We start from the raw sequence: 19,749 nt of genomic DNA on the forward strand, positions 1-19,749 counted from the left end.
ACTTACATAACAATGTATTTACATTCTTGGTCATTTTATAAGTGTATATTTGCACGTTAGATACGTTATGACAACAATTGGCTTGAATAAGTAAAAATACCCGAGATGACGACAGGCTTCTCAGCCTTTTCATTAACTGCCCTTGTCAGGCAAATAAAAAACTATTAACTCCACTTGGTTTCATTGCATAGTTTGTGACCCCACGTCCACCTCAGGGAGGCATTCGTTTATTATTTCAGCTCACTGGCAAACCTGGCCGTGGTGACAGCGATAAAGTTAAAAAATGATGTGGGTCAATAGAGCAGAAATGCCCTTGTGTGGCTCTGGTATGCTTGGTATGGTCTCCACAGGCTGTATGGGACAGTAGCAGCAGGCAGGGTCACATAACACAGGCCGGGATGATTGACAAGCAGGTGCTACACAGTGAGCGGGAAGAGGTTCATATCTCAAGAGGAATTTCTTTAAATATACACAATATTAGTTGTTTTTTTTTACTTGGTATGACTTTTTTCCTTTTACTTGTGTAAGACTTTTCTATTAAATGATAATCTGTTGCTGATATTTTAATCTCTTTCTTCCACCAGGGCCTTTAAAGATCATAAGGATCAGACTAGTAAAGTTAAGGCAAGATAACATGTTAATATAAACAAACACAGCTCCTTAATGGCTTATTCTTTCAATTCAAAGTTGTACATTTGTAAAAAGACAAAACAACAATCCCAAACAAACACAAAACTAACTAAATAGGAATAATAAAATAACAAAAAAAAATAAATCTTCCAAATAATTGTATCTTATAATTATGACTTGAGAATTTATTTACTTTTGTATTTTTTTGCCTTGCTGTCGAAGGTCAACCCTACATGAAGTGCAATATTTTTACGACAGCAATATATGGTTTCTTATAGCAATGAAATAAATACATCTATTTTATTGCATAATTGAGAATTGAAAAAAAAAAATAAAAATTATTTTACTTTTCCAAATTGTTGTTTTTTATGGTGGACATGGGCTTCCATAATTGTACAAAAATTGGTCTTTTCCTTTTTAAGTTTTTACATGAGATGTTTACTGTATGCAAGGGAACAATGGTCAGATTTATGACCAAAAATAAACATGGGGGGTGAAATTAACAAGTAACTTTCACTTGGAATGCTATTTAATTGAGCTACTTTTAACTTGTACTTGAGTATTTTATGTATGACTTACTTATACTTGTACGTGATTACAATTTCAAAATCAAGTAACAGTACTTCTACTTGAGTAGGATATATCAGTACCCCTTACACCTCTGTTGGCGACTAAGTGAACAAATCCTGAAAAGTAAAAATCTAGACTTCTAACATTCAGCAAAAGAGAAAAAAAAGTTTTGTAGTCATAGTCTGAAACGTGCTACTGTTACAATTGGGACTAAAAATAGTCCATCAGCTACATTCCACAAATAGCGATATTGGCTTATAAAAAGTCATATGAGTTAAATTCCTGCTGCTCTCCATGCTCAGGCCGAGCTGAAGCCGAGCTGAAGCCGAGCTGCCCACAGTGCAGACTGAGTAAGGGAAACAGGTGTTGGTTGCTAAATGTGCTTTCAGCCTGCACAGGAATGACAGCAATGTACTGGCCTTGGTGGTTACTGGCACGTAACCCAGAGTGGAGCTGACCCACACACAACCTAGTGTTGTTGCAGAGGGATATTCTGTGCTTTATGAATGGAGTGCTTCACCTTCTGGTAGAAAAAGTCATTTTTTTTACAAGGGAATGAACTGAAAAGAACCAATAGAAGCAAGCGAAAGGAGAGGAGTTATTGCAGAGAAACTATTCAAAGTCATATTTTGAGTAGAAGCCTGTAACCTGTATTATATAGCAACTTTTTTTAGTGTGTAAAATGTCAAGTAAGTTTTGATGTATTTTAATGTGTGGGCAAGTGAAAGAATGTGTCGGTGTCGGGCTGCGTAATGAGGTGGGTGTGCCTGCTGTACTTTGTAAACAGGCGTAAATCTTGACCTCTGATTGTGGTGCAACAGTTTATTTACCTTTTTTTTTTTTTTTAAAGATTCTTATTCAAAACTCTTCTCCTGACTGCTAATGCAATGACAGATCTCAATGCAACACTAACATCAGGAAGCTCTCATTTGATCTCTTTTAAAATTAAACATATCAGCATTGTTACCGTTATTAGTAAATTCACTAAAAAAGTTTTTTTTACTAATAAACAAGAGCGTATATGTGCGCTTCCGGCGGTAGCTTCGGCATCTTCTCTGATGTTTTAGAAGGTGTGGATGTTCTCCTACTCCAAAACCCACTTTTTCCTACAGGCACATGGCGATTTTCAAAAGGGAATAGTGTTTGTGACCCATTATTACTACCCTATATGTACTGACTGTATCTAACTAATAAACTAAGTAAAAGTTGTTCTAAAGTTGCAATTCTATCTTTATTTAGTCCAGTAGTGGTGATTTCCAATGAAATTCTAATGGTCAATACATATTGGTGGCTACACTTGCCGTATCAATATACCGACATTCTATCCGTACGCAGAGCCCCTGATTGGCCAGTTTAGGTCACGTGACTAAAACTAAACCTAACCGTAAACCTAACCCTAACCCTAACCCTAAAAATTGTTGCAGTATAGGGTTATAACCAAACCCTAACCCTAACCCTAAGACGCTACGTACGTGTACTTTGGTAAACGTACCAATAGCACTGGGGGTTGTCCGTACGGCAACCGTACGAATAGACACTGATACATATTTTAACCAGTTAATCATTTTTACTCAAATGAAAAATGTTTTTTTTGTTCCACTCTCCTGCAGCTGTTCTTGTGTCTTTGTGACTATGCCTTCACCAGGGAATCCTCAAATGCCCCAGAAATGGGTGGACCAAAGACTAAGTTTCCAGTTTCATTATTTTTCTTCAAATTCTTCAGTAATATGATAATATTTTTAGTTCACCCATGGTAGTATTATTTTTCATTTTGTTTGGCATGGCATAGTTGAAATTTGTCCTATATTGTCATATTGGTATATATATTAGTGATGGTGTTACTAATTTTAAAATCCAGCCCCTTGGAGCTTTCAAATAGGCCCTGAGAAAGTAAAATGACAGAGAAAACATGGAAAGAGGATAAAAACTGTAGAAGGATTCCCACCCAAAAGGACTTTCATTCTTAGTTTGTATGTCTTCAACTGTCCTTGATTTATTCGCTAACTTCTGTCATCACAGCGTCATCCGCACACTATTTAAGGGAGAGTAAAGTTCCCTTAAGAGAGCTCTTCTTCTCTGCTTCATTGTCTACTACGAAACCGCAGAGTTGGAACTGCCATAGATTATTTTTCGGTTTTTTTTTATCCAAAAAGCTACGAAATGATCCAAAAAGCAGGCTGAATGCTTCACTGCAATAGAAAAAAATGGGATGTTTACAGGCAGTGGGACCGTGTGACTTCTTCAATTACGTGATTTCAAGATAGTGGAACACAGGTTTTAAAATGGTGAAGTAGTTCTAATTTTCAAAGTAATAAAATGAATATGGTACAAAATAATGTGTTTTGTTAGGCATTGATCTTCTAATAAGGACATTTCAAAGGTTTTAGGCCATATTTGTAAAAACAGTGGAGGATCCCTTTAACAATTTAGCCAAAGCTCAAAACTCTAAATAAAAACATTTTATTTCACCATAGAGGCACTTTTCCTCTAATACTTCATTTATCATCATCTAATCCACATTATGTTGAACAACTCACTATTTGACTGAACTTTTAATTCACTCTAATGAACTTTTCTCGTTGATCCTACACTCAATCTCTTTAGTGCTGTGCTGCTTTGACTTGATGATTATAGTCTCATCAAATCTTAACCTAATGAGATGAAACTGCAATGATCTAATCATCAGAACTTGATTAGAAAGCTTAGAAAGATGTAATGTGTATCTCTCTTTAACTCCACTTAATTGGTTTTTTTTTTATATCTTCGCATCCACTCCATCTGATGACTGTAGTTCTGACAATGATACTACAAAGACGTTTTGTATTCAAAACCCTTAAACTAAAGCTAAAAGTACATGATATTTTTTCGGTTCTTCTTCTTGGGTGTTCCCGTCCAAATCACAGGAGGATTAAAGACTCATTACAAGAGTGAAGACTTGGATTGGAGAATCAAGCCCAATCAGGAGGACAAGTGTTCTGTTGCAGTCCCAGCACGCTTCATTTGGCAGAGCTGTTGACATAAACATTGCAGTGAAAGTCGAGCCCTTCTCTAATACATTTAACACGTGCACAAAGAGGGCAAATTAGCTCTGACACCCCAGTGACTCGTAGCAGCTTTTGAAAGTGACAAAAGACGTTTGAAAATATCAAAAGTACAGTACAAAGGCATACAGGTTAGTGAGAGGTTTCTCCTCTTTTCGTGGCGATCCCCGTATTTCTGCACTCTCATGTTCAGACAGCTGTTAATGTGTTGCTGACTGTGGAGGTAATCATCCGCTCAATTACTCTGGAATTTGTAATGTGCACATGTTATGACCGATCAGCTTTCGTTGCCTCTTTTTGTAAACTCCATCTCTCTTGTGTTGCTCAGAGGTTCTGCTTGCATCAAGTATTATTAGTTCCTTCAGGATTCAATTCAAGTTACATTTACAGAAAAAATATTTCAAAGGCATGAAGCGTATTCCTTAATTTTTTTTAATTTTTTTTTTTAATTCAAATCTGATCTTGTTGTTGCTGATTGTTATGAATGCAACAAGTATAGTGTGCTTTGTCAAAAATAACAATGGTTAAAAACAGTTAGAATTAATTAATAATGAATAACTTCAAAGCGAAGAGTGGCACACATCATTTATTCTTGCGTATTATTATAAATGTGTATTTCAAAAAGAGATGATATTTTATGCCTGTTTATATAAAGAAGGAATAAACTAAACTTTAATAACTGGTTGATTTTTATTTTCTGTTTCTAAACAAAAAAAAAATGTTAGAAGACACAAACAAATATACCAAAAAAAAAAAATGCCATTTTTGTTTTTGAATTATGCAGCCAAAAGTTGCATTTTCAAAGTAAGAGCATGTTCTGGAACTTAAATTTCAAACTTAATTTTTTAATTTTAAAATGAAAATCAAATACTGATGCATTTAAAAAATAAAATAAAAAAATATATATTCTTTTCCGAATGGAAAATCCAATGACCAAAATATACACGGACCAATCGGGTGTGTTGGAATTAGAACCGGCAGGACTGGGGCTCTCAAGGACCAAATTTAGACACATCTGAATAGTGGTGGACATTATTTTGTTAAAAACCCTATATTAATTTGGCTTCCTGATTAATCAACACGTGGAACAAAGTACGTTTATAGCTCTTTTTTCAAGCCTTACTGGACAAATAAATGTATCTTATATGTAAACTGAATTAATACCTCTTGCATATTAGTAAATGCAAGTTAAGAATAGTATCCTATTTTTAAGAATGGCAGATTATTCTTGGAAGTTATCATCAGTGTAAAAATGTACCAAACAGTTTTATGTCACTGTATTTTTAATTCTCCAGTGTGGTGGAAGTGCCTGTGGTGATCCTCCAAGGCAGCCAGTGGGATGCCTGTTAGCATTAACTACATGCTGACGCTGAAGATACATGCTAATGCTAATGAACTGCAATTGAAGGCTTTTTTTTTTAAGGAATAAATCCGGCATAGGCAACTGGCGGTCTAATTTTGTGTGGCCCCAAAACAAATCCCCAAAAATTGTGTTTCAAGAAGTTGGAAGGAATATGAAGCCCAAAATAATACACAAAATAACTACCAAAACGCACAAATTGACAGCAAAATGGAGTACACAAAAAAATCTTAAAATACACAAATAACTCAGTAAAAACAAAAAATGACAGACACAACAACCACTTAAACAAACAAAATGACTATGAAAACACAAAAAGTAACAACACATTACAGAATAGCTCCAAAAATACACAAACTGTCAATAGAAAGTGACCCCAAAAACGTACAAATTGACAACACTAATGCAGAAAATGACAGAAAAATACACAAAATTACTCCTTAAACACAAAATGGCAACAAAGACAGATACACCAACCCCAAACAAAATAAAATGACTACAAAAACACAAATAACAACACATTACAGAATAGCTCCAAAGACACACAAACTGTTCACAACATGACAGAAAACAACAACAAAAATATAGAAAGTGAGCCCAAAAATGCACAAACAAACAACACAAATGCAGAAACTTACAGAAAAATACACAACATGACAAAACGACAAAGTCAAACCCCCCCAGTAATAGTGGTCACATCAGTTATTATTCTAAATGCTGACATAAATGTTGATCGTGGGGCCCATCCCTGACTTAAACTATACTGAACATATTTTTGTAGCTAATACAAATTAAAAAAAATAAATTTCTCCATTATTGCTTATTTCTGCTAAGATTTTTTTTTCCTTCTCTCTCCTTGCGATTCATCATGATTTGTTGATCTGGAGAGCAGCTGCTGCTGCTTTCCACATTTAAAGTCCTGCTGTTGAGTCGAGATGGAGAATGAGATACGTGGGAGCGCTGGCTGGAATGTCAGTGGGCTGGTACGGCTGATCATACCACCTGGTCTGACCACTCAGCGCAGACAGACGTACAACCATGTTTCCACCACTTCAGAGGTCATTACAAAGACTTACACTCCACACGCCTCCAACTCAAGCCTATGTTATTGAATAACAGTTTTCATTATCTCATCATTAGACTAGTTATTAGATTGAAAGATCCACACATTGAGTCATACATCACGCAACATATAAGCAGAGGTTACAAGTCACATTACTGTACTTAAAGGGACAGTATTAAAAAAATCACTATATAATGGTTTTGTTAAAGTTATATCCCTTTAGCCTCATTCAAAGGGACAAAGTTGAAAAAGTTCAGTTTCCTCCCTCCCTTGCTATTCCACAATTTGTAAAAAGTCAGCTCCAAAGGGGCGGGTTGGATTTTTCTCGCGTTGTGACATCAAAAAGCAGAAACTCCTCCTCATTGCAATCCTTGCTCCTCTTACCCAACATAAGAATGTGAGCTCCTCCCTCTCAAACTACCTCACAGGTAAAGCAAACATAGCAAAGGTAGGTTGATATTACAATCAATATCACAGTTCATATCTTTACTTTCAGTATATAGATAATCCAGTAAATAGATAGACCTCACAATCAGTTTCACTTCTTGTAGCCATTTTACCACCTTATATCGCCTTTATGGGATGATCTGATGTGTTTGTGACCCAATGCGACGCAGCGGTTGGACAAAACAATGGACTATCGTCTTAAATTGACTATTTCTGTGGTCATAAGAGGCGTGGAGGACAAGAAAGCGGAGTAGCAGCTCACGTGAGTGTTTGAAACAGCTGACTCAGCTGATAGTTAAGAGTTTACTTCTCTGCGGCGCAGCGCATGTGCCCACAATCAGTTCCATTTTTAGTAGCCGTTATACCTCCTAGTATTGCCTTCATGGGATGATCTGATGTGTTTGTGACCCAGTGGAGTGGTTGGACAAAATAATGGACTATTGTCTTAAATTGACTATTTCAGTGGTCATAAGAGGCATTGAGGAGAAAGAAGACTGTTAATGATTTTCTGCTGCTGCTGTGATAAACACACAGACTGAAGTAGCCATAGTGTGTGTTTACGCCCACTCATGAATATGCATGAAGGCCCAACAAACTGCCTGTTTTTAGGTGAGCTCTGAAAATGACTGTTCAGAAGCGAATGCTTCAGAAAACAGGCGAGTTTGGGAAAATTAACCTCAAATACTTTGTTGTTGGGGTTCATAGAACAAATGGAGATGGGTGAAAAATAGCACAATACTCAACCTTTAAGGAGTTATTATTATTATTTTTTTACATTTACTCTTTACTTTTTAAAACAAATATCTGTGCTTTCTACTCCTTACATTTTCAAAATCACCTTGTTACTTTTAAGACCTTCGAAGATGATGTCACGACGTAAAAAGACGCAGACCAACAAAAATGTTAAACTCAAAGCTGCTCTGGGTTTAATTAAGCATTTGCACTTTTTTTTTTTCCTGAAACATTTTGTTTACAGATTTGATCTATAATGAGTGCTACATTTTCCAGATGTTCATAAAGGGTAACAGATTTAATAAATTTCCATGTACCAGTTTTTCTACAAGTTCTTAAAAATGTTAAACTCAAAGCTGCTCTGGGTTTTATTGATTTATTTGTACCTTTTTTTTCTCCTTGACACATTATATTTACACATTTTATTTACTGCTATTATGAATGCTAAATTCTTGTTTCCATGTACCAGTATTCTACAAGTTCTTTTAAAAAAATACTTTTTTACTTAATTTCATTTCATAGCATGTACTTTTTTTTTACTTTTACTCAAGTAATGGAGCAACTTCAATACTTTTACTTTTACCAGAGTCATTTTTTATTCAAGTACTGTATCTATACTTTTACTTGAGTACTTTTGTCACCTCTGCATATAAGTAACAAATATAAATATCTAAAGCCTAATATTTTATGTTTAGCTTGAAATTGCCTGTACAAGTAGTTGATTATGGACGTAAACTATTCATGTAACCTATTTACTCTGTGGGTAACAGTGTAAATACTTTGCTGCTGTCAGACATACTTCCCGTCCAGACAGGAAATGCCTTCTTTAGTGAGTCTTTGTCAGTGTGTGTGTGTGCGTGTGTGCACTTCAGACACATCGTTGCCTCATCCATGCAATTACACTCAATGGAATGCAAACCACACTCCTCAGTAGAACAGCTCGGTCAGTAACATCTAGTATATTTAGTAATTTGTGAGAAAGAACAAGTTATTTATCATTAAATCAAATGCACAAAATGCTTTTATTTTTCATGAGAACAAATATATTATCATTAGATAAGGATTTTAATTCCAGCACATTCATTTTGTCTTCTTTTTTTATAATAATATGCATGGTTTCATTTATTCAGGCAACTTTTTTTTCAGCAAATTAGATCTCCTGGCATGTTTCGACTGCTAACTGTCAGTCTTCTTCAGAGGCATCTAGTGAAAGCATCAAAGTAGAGCTGGGCAATATATCGAGATTGTTTTGGGAATCAAAAATTGCAATATCGCTGATATCAATATACAGTATGTTACATTTTATTTTAGGAGTGGCTGCTTTCTCTACTTCTCAGAACAGCATTAAAAGCTCAGTTAGATGGATCTCTGAGTGCATACTAACCCAGACCTTCCCCTAAACAAGCCACACTACAGAACTCACTCACAGGTGCTGTCTCTTAGAGATGTAATAGACTAAAGTGACACATATTGTGCTGCTGTTTGTTTTATAAATGTGCCTGTGTGGCATTTTGATCTGCAAATTTAACTGGTCAGACTTAATTTGAAATTAAATAAAATTATTATTAATATATTTATATTGTATCTTGCCATTTTGAGAAAAAAAAAATTGAGATATGAGTTTTGGTCCATATCGCCCAGCTCTACATCAAAGCATCTACCGATCCAGCTGGATCAAAGAAGGCATCGAGAACTTGTAGGGATCAAAGCAATCACTTGATGCCTCTGAGGAAGACTGACAGTTGGCAGGATAAACATGTCAGATCTAATATCCTGAAAAAAAGTTTCCTGAGTAAATTATGATTGGAGTAGGACCAATTGTTTTCCCGTGAATATTGGGATTTTTCCTATCCTGTATATTTTTGTAAATAGCACGGGATTGTCATGTTTTGTCACTGTTTGCACATTTTGAATAAACTGTAAAAACTGAACTTATGAACTTTGCCAGAGTTTATTTGTGACCCCACAACACTTACTGTACATAATAAGGATTTTAGATTTTGCATTCCTAATAAATACTACTCTCTTACATGATACCGATGATACACACAGTCATTTAAATCTGTGAAAGAAAAATACAAAATAAAATTGAACAAATTTATTGCTCATACGTATTGTGCCAATATTTACACATCGTATTCTCCAAAGGTAAAGTTGGTACAGGCAGCATTTAGGCAAGAGTTTTTAGGAAAAGTGATCCAGAAAATAACAATTTAGCTTAACTATACACACACACACGCACTGACAGATTTACAGTAAACCAACACTGTACAAAACAAAACGAGAATCAAGACCAAGCACTTGAATCAGAACGACTGAGGACCAAAAACTTGTTTCTAGTTTCTTCTTGTCAAAGGCCATGATGTGAAGCCTGTTGTTTTATGTCCAAGCACAGGTTCATCTCCACAATAAATGCTTTAACAGTGCAGGGTTCATAAACAATACTACACGTTGCATTTGATCTACATTCTACGTTACAGTGCTGGAGTTGCAGCCATACACGATGAAGCCACGAAAAAAAAGTCCTTTTTGGTATTTTTGAGAGAAAATCCACCTTTGCAGGGCGTTTGTTTTTGGACGTCCGTTAGAACCAAACGGACGTTTTTGCTTTGGTCTGATCAACAGCTGCAAGAAAAACAAAAGAGAACAGGATTAATAGTGAGACTTTTACCAGGTGATGCACATGTGGTATTTAAAAAGTGACTGAACCCAGAAGCTTTGGCTGGAAATGTAAAAAAAAATGCCTTGATTATGGGCGGAGCTTCTGGAGCAGTTAAGACATGCCCAGTCTATACTATAAGATCTCCAAAAAACAATCTATGCTATGGTAACTATCTACTCATTAATATGCTATGGTTTTCTTTTATTCAGACAACTTTTTTCAGGAAATTTACTTTGATCTCCTGACGTGTTTCGACTGTCAATTGCCAGTCTTCCTCAGAGGCCTCTGCTGATCGCTTTGATGTAGACAGAACTCATAAGGACACATCAAAGTGATCAGCAATTTTATCCTCTATTTGAATATAAAGTTTTCTTTTATTCAGACAACTTTCTTCAGGAAATTTTGACTGTAAACTGCCAGTCCTCCTCATAGGTGTCTGCTGATTGCTTTGATGTGTCCTTGTGAGTTCTTTCTACACGTTACCTTCACGTCACCTACCAATTCACAATTTTCTCGGTCCAACCTACTCAACACAGATTGCAGTCGACAGGTGCTAGTTTTTATAGAAGGGGTGGAGTCAAGAGTGGTGGTTGGTGATGTAAGAAGCCACCATTCTCAGCCAAAAGGAACATTTGATAGTAATAGCCTGGTTTTAACCCAGAGGGCAGTCATTCTTACAGTTTTACAACTAAATACACCAGATTGAAATAATTCCAAGAGTTTGAAAAGAATCAATCAACAACACTACTCTATACCATACGCAAACAGTTTTCCCAAATTAATTTGGAAAAAAACAATACCTAATATAATGTATATAATATACAAATATTTTAAGTGCCATGAAACACGGTGACTAAAATATATATGAATTAATTTGTTGTTCATTTAAAAATACTTGTATATGTTTTGATGGTCGCACACTTTTGAGACTTTAGGTTGGTTCTTCTTTTGTTGCGCGATTCTTCCTCACAATGTAAATGGTGAAGCAACACTGTGCCCAGAAGTTCATGTATGTGCTACTGCAGCAAAAATGAAGCAGAAAGCAGCCGCTGGTCTGATTTTACCAAGAATTTACAACATTAAACAACGCGTCGGCGCAAATTTTTCTAGTCATATATTTAATCATATTTCATTTTTCTTTTGCCCCCCTGGCAATAATCTGAAACTCCCCCTATGCTCTATACCCAAATACATTTGGGTATAGCGCATACATACTGTATACATTCATAAAATTGTTTTGGGGTTTAGTTACTCTTTAAGAAAAGTCTTGTAAGTGAGGTGTTTCAATAATAATAACTACCTGTGTCATATGTCTCTAAAGAACCATGGGGACCAGAGGGTGTCCATGTGGCAGACACAGGGCTGCTGCTGTCCATCTCCGTCTTCACTGCGTCACTTAGTGGGGGACTTCCTGTGCTGGTGGCTGACTGGCTCTGGCTCCTCACAGCAGGCAGGAGCAGTGGATTAAACCTGGGATCTAAAGCTGGGCTCTGTGCTTGGTACGAGTGCAGCATAGGGTGATGGTGTCGGGTGTGGATGTGGGGGTGGGGGTGGGAGTGTGGATGGTAGATATCGTGAACGTTGGGGTAGCCACTTGCGGTCTGTGAGTTCAAGCTGTAAGTCCAGCTGTCAGAGAGGGTGGCTGTAGGGGGGAGGCTGGCCTGGGAAAGCATGTGCCCAGCCCACAAAGTTCCATCGGGGTGGTTAAAGGACATCGGGTTGGTGGAAAAGTCTGGGTGGACCGACACGGATACCGAGGAGAGGCTGGAACCGGCCTGGGATGGATACGTGCTGCACCAAGCGGGGCTGCTCGGAGTGTCTGAGACAGATTCACCATCTGTAACAAAAATCACACATCGTTAGAATTTCTTATATAATCAGCACAAAATACTTCTTCAAAGTAAGGCAAGGCAAATTTATTTGTATAGCACATTTCATACGCATGGAAATTGAATATGCTTTACATGATCAAGAAGTGCAACAGATTGAAAAATCAATAACAACAAGGTGTAAGAAAAAAAACCGATTCGCCGATATATTACGATATTTAGCCAAGTATCAAATTTCCAAATCAATTTTTTTAATCATGTTTTTAAACAAAAAAAAAAAAAACATTTCATTGCGCTAACATTAGCATAGCACGTAAACGCCTGGTCACTAGGTGTCAGTGAACCACATCGGACCTTGTTAAACTACCTCACTCCTCAATGCATTTTAGTTTGAAAGTTGATTGCACTTTATTTTCATACTGGGCACTTTTCTAGATGTATGTGGTGACATTTACTTAAAAAAAAAATGTTATTTAAAAATTTAAGAACTTTACAGAATCTGATTCTGTGGTAGATTAGATAGATTAGGTTGTAATTTGACACTTTATTAAAGATACCACTGGTTTTTGACATTTGTACTTGAATTACAGTTAGTTTCCATTTACTTGTTCTAGCAAGTTTAAAAAAATGAAATTAATTGCATTTCATACCATTTTGTATTTGTAAAGGTAAAATTTGTAATTATTGATATTGTGATATATCGTATTATTTAGTATCAGGACATATTGTATCGTGAATCGTATCGTATCGTCAGATTCATAGCAATGCACACCCCTAGTAATAATAGTTAATGTTTTAGCGGACGGTACACACCTTTTGGAGGGGATAATTCAGAGGAAAATCGTTCATTTTCTGTGCTGATACATCACAAGGAAGCTTGATACCAGTGTTAAGGTATTTGTTTGGTTTTGTCACGAAAATGCAACTTGGTTTTAGTCAATAGTTAGTCATCAGGACTATTTCAGTCTAAATCTAGTCAACTAAATGACAGTAAACTTGTTGTAGAAGCAAAAGTTGAACTTTTTTGAAAAATGTAATTTGACACTTTGTCAAACACCACTTGTTTTTGACATTTGTACTTGAATTACAGTTTGTTGCCAATTACTTGTTCTCGTAAGTTTTAAAAAAAATAAAGTAAATTGTATTTCATACCATTTTGTATTTATTATTGACATTGTGATATATTGTATTGTTTAGTATCTGAATTTATGGTATTGTGACATGCAAATTGTGATCCGTATCGTATCGTCAGATTCATCGCAATGCACACCCCTACTTCAAATCTATGTGGCCAAACGAACCTTTCCACAATCCCGAGGCGGACGACTGAGACACACGGATGGGTTTGGTCTCACTGCTGAAGCTGCTGGATTGACTGAGCGCCCGTGAGAAATGCTCATCCACCACGTCACCGATGTCTCCCTGGAAGTACGTGAACAGCACACACCGGGAACTCAAGTACTCGGCCTCTGCTGGCTGAGAGGATTCTTTAGGGTCAGATTGGGATGTTGATCCATGAGGAGGAGCCGGTTCAAGTCCAAGTCCCTGATCCTTGTGCAGCATCATTCTCCCTCCTGCTGCTGCTCCTTGCTGCTGCTGCTGCTGCTGCTGCTGCTCCATGCACTCATGCATTTTGCTTTGGATAATTAACTTTCTCTGCAGGGAGACAGAAAAAAACGACAATTTAAGGTTGACCAAATTTGACATATCTGTTATTGTGGGAAATAATTACAAAATAAAGTCACGATCAATAGTTAAACTTCAAAACAGAGGAATACTATACATAATGCTAGATATCTGGATCAACCCAAGTTGCTTAAATTTGCAGATTTTTTTTTCAACAATATTTTTTGTTTATTATTTGTAAGAAACTTGTTGAACATGGCACATCATACAGGAAAAATAAAAGAAAAAAAGAGTATTCATAAGGACAAAACACATGAAATGAAAACAAAATGACAGTTAAAAAAAATGAATTCTACTGTTGCCCAAGAAAGTCCATCAGTGGTGCCCACAACACCCCACATTTCTCAACCTTTCTAATGAAACACACATTGCCATTTCTCTGATCCAGGATTGTGTAGTAAATTTGCAGATTTAGTAGTTTTTCCAAACAATTTAAGTTGTATTTATAGCCAAGAATAAATTATGAGGCCTGTGAGAGTGCGGACATCAACAAACAGCTTTTGTGTTTTACTATGTGGAATAAGGTTGGACAAATATCAAGCAATATAAAAGAAAATATGAAGAAAATAAATTGATGTTGTATGACAATTTTAAAAGTGTATAATATGTTTTTTTGGTGTGTATTATAATCAAAATCATAAAAAGATGAGACAACATTTATTTGTTAGCAGCAGCAATGGTTAAAACACAGGATGCTGAAAATTGGATTATTTGTTTACTGTAATGTAGGAAAACCCACCCACTCCGTTTCGAACACAAAAAGTATGTGTATGCAGTAATATATGTAATTATTATTATTATTTTTCTTCTTTTTTTTGTTTTTCAGGAGGGAAGCCATCTGCATCAAATATTTTGTTTAGTGTAATAGTTTTTCTAGTATTATTGCATTTGCAAATTGTTCAAAATAAAACATTGAAAATTAAAAAAATCTTATCAATTGTTTTGAGATTTAAGATACATTAAGTTTTGTATTTTGGTGATATAGAAAATTACAATATCGCCTATATGGATATATTCTTATTTTGTGGCTTATTTTGGATTAAAATACACATTAGTTGCTGCTTTCTACTTCTCAGAACAGCATGAAAAGCTCAGTTAGATGGATTTCTGAGTGCGTCCTAACCCTAACCTTCATCTAAACAAGCCACGCTACAGAACTCACTCACACATGCTGTCCCCCCAGACGAGAAAAAGCCAACAGTTACACATATTGTGTAGCTGTTTGTTAACAAAAGTGTCTGTGTGGCATTTTTCACCATCAAATTTGACCAAGAATTGTCTTTCTAGTAAGACTTTATTGAGTAAAAAATATTGAGATGTACATCGTATATTGACATTTTGAGAAAAAAAAATATCGAGATATGAAGTTTGGTCCATATCGCCCAGCCCTATTACTAAGTCATCAATAATAATAAATAATGATTCAATAAATGCATCAACCACGACTCTATCAAAGGGCATAAGGAAGTATGTCTCCTTAGTATTTGTTCCTGATCCACATTCCTTAGACATTGACTGGCTGTCATTACATCACCATTTGACCGCAGGGTTATTAGTTCCGTGTCATTACGCATGACTTGGGGTGAACGAGAAGCCCTAGACTGGAAATTTTATTATCCACGAGTGAAAGTGAAGTTATTATGAGGCATCAGAAAAATAAGTTTCAGACAGATAAAGTTGATAAAGTTCTCCAGATAAAGTTAATAAACACAGAAACAAAAAGTTCAAATTGTAACATTAGCCTAACTTTTTCCAAAACTTTACAGGTTGTGAGATTGTAAGAGTTGAATTTTTTATTTTACTTTTTAAGTGAAAATGAATGAATGAATTTGTATTGATCAGGTCTCACCTGTTGTTGCTGTGGATGGTGGTTATAGTAGGTCGTCCTGTACGGGAGGTAGTGCGCTCCATAGCTTTGGTGGTACATCACATCCAGGCAACTCATAGCGACGGCGCACAGCGGCGAGGAAGAAGAGGAGGAGGAGGAAGAGGAGGAGGAGGAAGAGGGCTGAGCTCAGCGGACGGACTGCGGCTCTCCTCGACTCTTCACACTGCCTGTGTCCTCCGAGCCATCATTGGCCCCATATATGCCCGAGCGCGCACAATGGCCATGCCGTCCACTTTGCATACGCACAATGCGCGTCCCGCTGCGCGCTCCAGCCGAGGCCACCAAATGAATCAAAACTGTAGAAGAAGAAGAAGAAGTGTATCCGGAGGAAGAAAAAATAAATACTCTCATCTGATAAAGTTTTCACGGCGCTTTTGAGTTTGCTTGCGTTCTGTTGCTCTTTTCTTTCTGTTTTGGAGGGGAGGGAGGGATGTTTGGAGAGGGCTGGGGCCGTTACGCACGCCCACCGGGGAAGGGCCTGCGTGGCGCAATGGAGTTTAGCAAAAATACTGAAGTGTCAAGACTCTGGGATACTTTTCCCCCTCTTTATAAAGAAAGATTCAACTAGGTTATACACTTCTGCAGCCTAAAGTAACAATGATGCTGATGGAAGAGCATCTCATTCACTTCTCAATTCTTCAGTTTTTTTTAGGTGGGCCAATAAGTAAGTATGGAAAAGTTTATTTAACCCTCTTATTATCCTAAAATATTACGAACACATTTTACCCTTGGACTCAATCTGACCACATTGATATTTGCCTCCAGAAAATGGTTTTCAAAAAATTGTTGACCAAGTTTTTCTGTCAGACACTTTATTTATTTGTTGAATACATAAATAACCACTTGATGATGAAACCTTGACCCGTTCTCTAGCGCCACCATCAGGACAAACTTTTAGATTAGAAGTCAATTTATCATCTTATATCTAGATTTCCTCTGGTGGCCAAGTTTTGGGACATTTGCCCCCAACTTCCCTAAAAGTTTAGTCTATATATATATATATATATATATATATATATATATATATATATATATATATATATATATATATAGCTTGTTTCAAACCATAAAGTTCATACAGGCCTGATGAGTACTGAAAGTAAGTGATTAGTGTAAAAACTTCATGTTATGTGTCAAAAATATTATTATACAAAGAATTTAAAGTATTTCAATGTGTGTCCCCCTGTAGTCCAGCCTAACCCTGTCATTCTGCTCATCATTTTACGACCATTTTATTTTTTCATGATCTCAAGTCTGAATGTGGAGGTATATATGTACCTTTATTATTCCATCAAATAAAAAGATGTCAATCATAAATAAATAAATAAATAAATAAATAAATAAATAAATAAAACTTTACTTCAACCAAAAACAAAAACAAAACAAATGCAAATATTGACACCCAAAAAGTTGCATTTGAACATGTATTTTTGGATTAAGTGAGTTATTATTTGATTGCAAAAATAATATTAAGGACATTTCTGTCTTTAGTATACAGTTTAAACAAAGTTATTGCTTCAACTATAATTTAAAATTACTTTTTCGATCAATGAAAAAAGTGTTTGAAAGCAAACAAATACTTGAAAGGCAAAAAGTTTCACTTTTTCTTTGATTGAAAATGTGTTTATTGAGTGAAATACAGTTTTTTGACTGACAATATGTTTTTGATTAAAGCAACTTTTTCTTTGATTGAATAACAACAACACAAATCTACTTCCATATGAAACAGTTAAATCGGTCTAAATCTGATCACATGCAACTTACACCTAAAACTTCCAATTTTTTGTATAAATGCAGCTTAAAATTTGATATTTATGAATCTGTTCTTCAAATCTTGGAGCAACAGGTGGACAACAGGACCTTAAAACTACCAGGGAACAACAATAAATGAAATACTCAAAGAAAATTTGATTACATTTTTTTTTTTTTGGCTTTTATGTTTATATGTGACAATAATTGTTGTTGATTTCTGTTACAGATGACACGCATCTTGTTGTTCCTATAATGAGAAAAAGCTATGACTGAGAGCTGTTTGCTGCCACCTATTGGCAGAGCCAACAAATGGCAGGCTTTGTTTGTCCCAACCACACAAGAAGCCATAAAACAAAAATACTAGACTTTAATTTGGAATAGGTGCTCCATATTGTGTTACAACTGTCCAAAATCCAGTGCAATACAATGCATAATGTAATTCGATATAAATATTCAGTGTGGGGAGTGTGGACTTTCAAAAAACACCAAAAGAAACAAAAAACCACACACATTAATCAACTTAATGTGAAGTTCATTAATTGAAAGTGAAGGAATTCAACTGTTAACAATTACAAGTAAAACAAAACATTTAAATAGAAAAAAAACCAAACAAACAAACAGGTGATGCGTTAAAAATTTAGGTAAACATAGTCAAACATGGTTAATAATTTACATGTCTGTGGTTTTAACATTATGGCTTTTCATGTAGCTTCAGCCCTGATTATATATTTTATAAATATTATAATATACTTTATATTTATATTTCTCTCACACACACCAAAAAAAAGGTATTGAAATGCTTGATGCACGTGGATCTTTTTCCAAAGGATAATAATTATCACCACTGTATGACTCACATGCCACTAAATGAAAGCTGTAAGGAAATACCTTTAGATCATAAACAGTGACACTAATTACCAACAAATATTAAGGATGCTTGAAAAAGTGGAAAGTGTCTGATGTATTAATGCAGATACATAAAAAATAGTTTATTCATTAAATTCCTTGAAACTCCTCACTCCAAATGCAGTGAGGTTAGGAAACAGGAAGGTTGATTATGGATTTATTTATTTTTTTGGCTAATGGCCAACTAATGTCAATCAATGCCAGATTTGATTCTTGGGTTGCCAGATCTGAATTTACCTCTGTGACTGAGTAATAATCTCATCACTCTCATTAATGTTAAATTCACTTTGATGCCACACAGCAGACATGAAATATTCAGGGATGGAACCAAGATGCTAAATTAGGGCCCAGTCAGGAATGTAAATAACTTCTAAATAAATCAATAACATGAACAAAATTAAAAAGAACTTATAAATAAAAACATGAATACATAAATAAATAAATGACATAAAAGATGCAAATGTATCATCCATCTGTTCACCCATGCATCTAGCCATTCATCCATCTATCCTTACTGCATTCCATCTATCCATCCATTCATCCATCCATCCATTCATCCATCCATTCATTCATCCATCTATTTATCTTTTTAGCATTTTATCCATCCTCATAACTTTCCATCCATCCAACCATCCATCTTTTCAGCATTTCATCCATCCTTACAACATTCCATCCATCCATCCTTACAGCGTTCCATTAATCTATCCATCCTTACAGCGTTCCATCCATCATCCATCCAACCATCCATTTATTCATCTTTTCAGCATTCCATCCATCCATCCATCCATCCATCCATCCGTACAGCATTCCCTCTATCATTCATCCATCCATCAATCCATCCATCCATCCATTCATCCATCCCCCTATTCATCCAACCATACATCTATTTATGTTTTCAGCATTTTATCCATCCTTACAGCGTTCCATCCATCCATCCAACCATCCATCTTTTCAGCATTTCATCCATCCTTACAACATTCCATCCATCCTTACAGTGTTCCATCAATCTATCCATCCAACCATCCAACCATCCATCCATCCATCCATCCATCCCTCCAACAAATATAAATCACTTTAGACATGATTAATTTTTAAATCACTTCCTGTACTAATTGATAACCAACACCAGCAGTCAGTCATACAGTACTGGCACACAGAATTGCTGGTGCTGGGTTGACAAAGT

General features: G+C 35.8%; 1 protein-coding gene across 1 annotated transcript; it reads right to left on the minus strand.

Annotated features, from left to right (window-relative positions):
- Positions 1-9,926: 9,926 nt before the first annotated feature.
- On the minus strand, positions 9,927-16,316 carry vgll3 (vestigial-like family member 3). Its single transcript, XM_028435740.1, has 4 exons — positions 15,870-16,316; positions 13,636-13,990; positions 11,806-12,342; positions 9,927-10,468 (listed from the first exon to the last, which is right to left on the minus strand). Exons 1-4 carry the CDS (start codon positions 15,963-15,965, stop codon positions 10,428-10,430), a joined length of 1,029 nt encoding a protein of 342 aa, XP_028291541.1. The 5' UTR covers positions 15,966-16,316; the 3' UTR covers positions 9,927-10,427.
- Positions 16,317-19,749: the final 3,433 nt, after the last annotated feature.

The sequence above is a fragment of the Gouania willdenowi genome, chromosome 21, assembly GCF_900634775.1.
Source record: "Gouania willdenowi chromosome 21, fGouWil2.1, whole genome shotgun sequence".
In the NCBI taxonomy this organism is placed as follows: Eukaryota; Metazoa; Chordata; class Actinopteri; order Blenniiformes; family Gobiesocidae; genus Gouania; species Gouania willdenowi.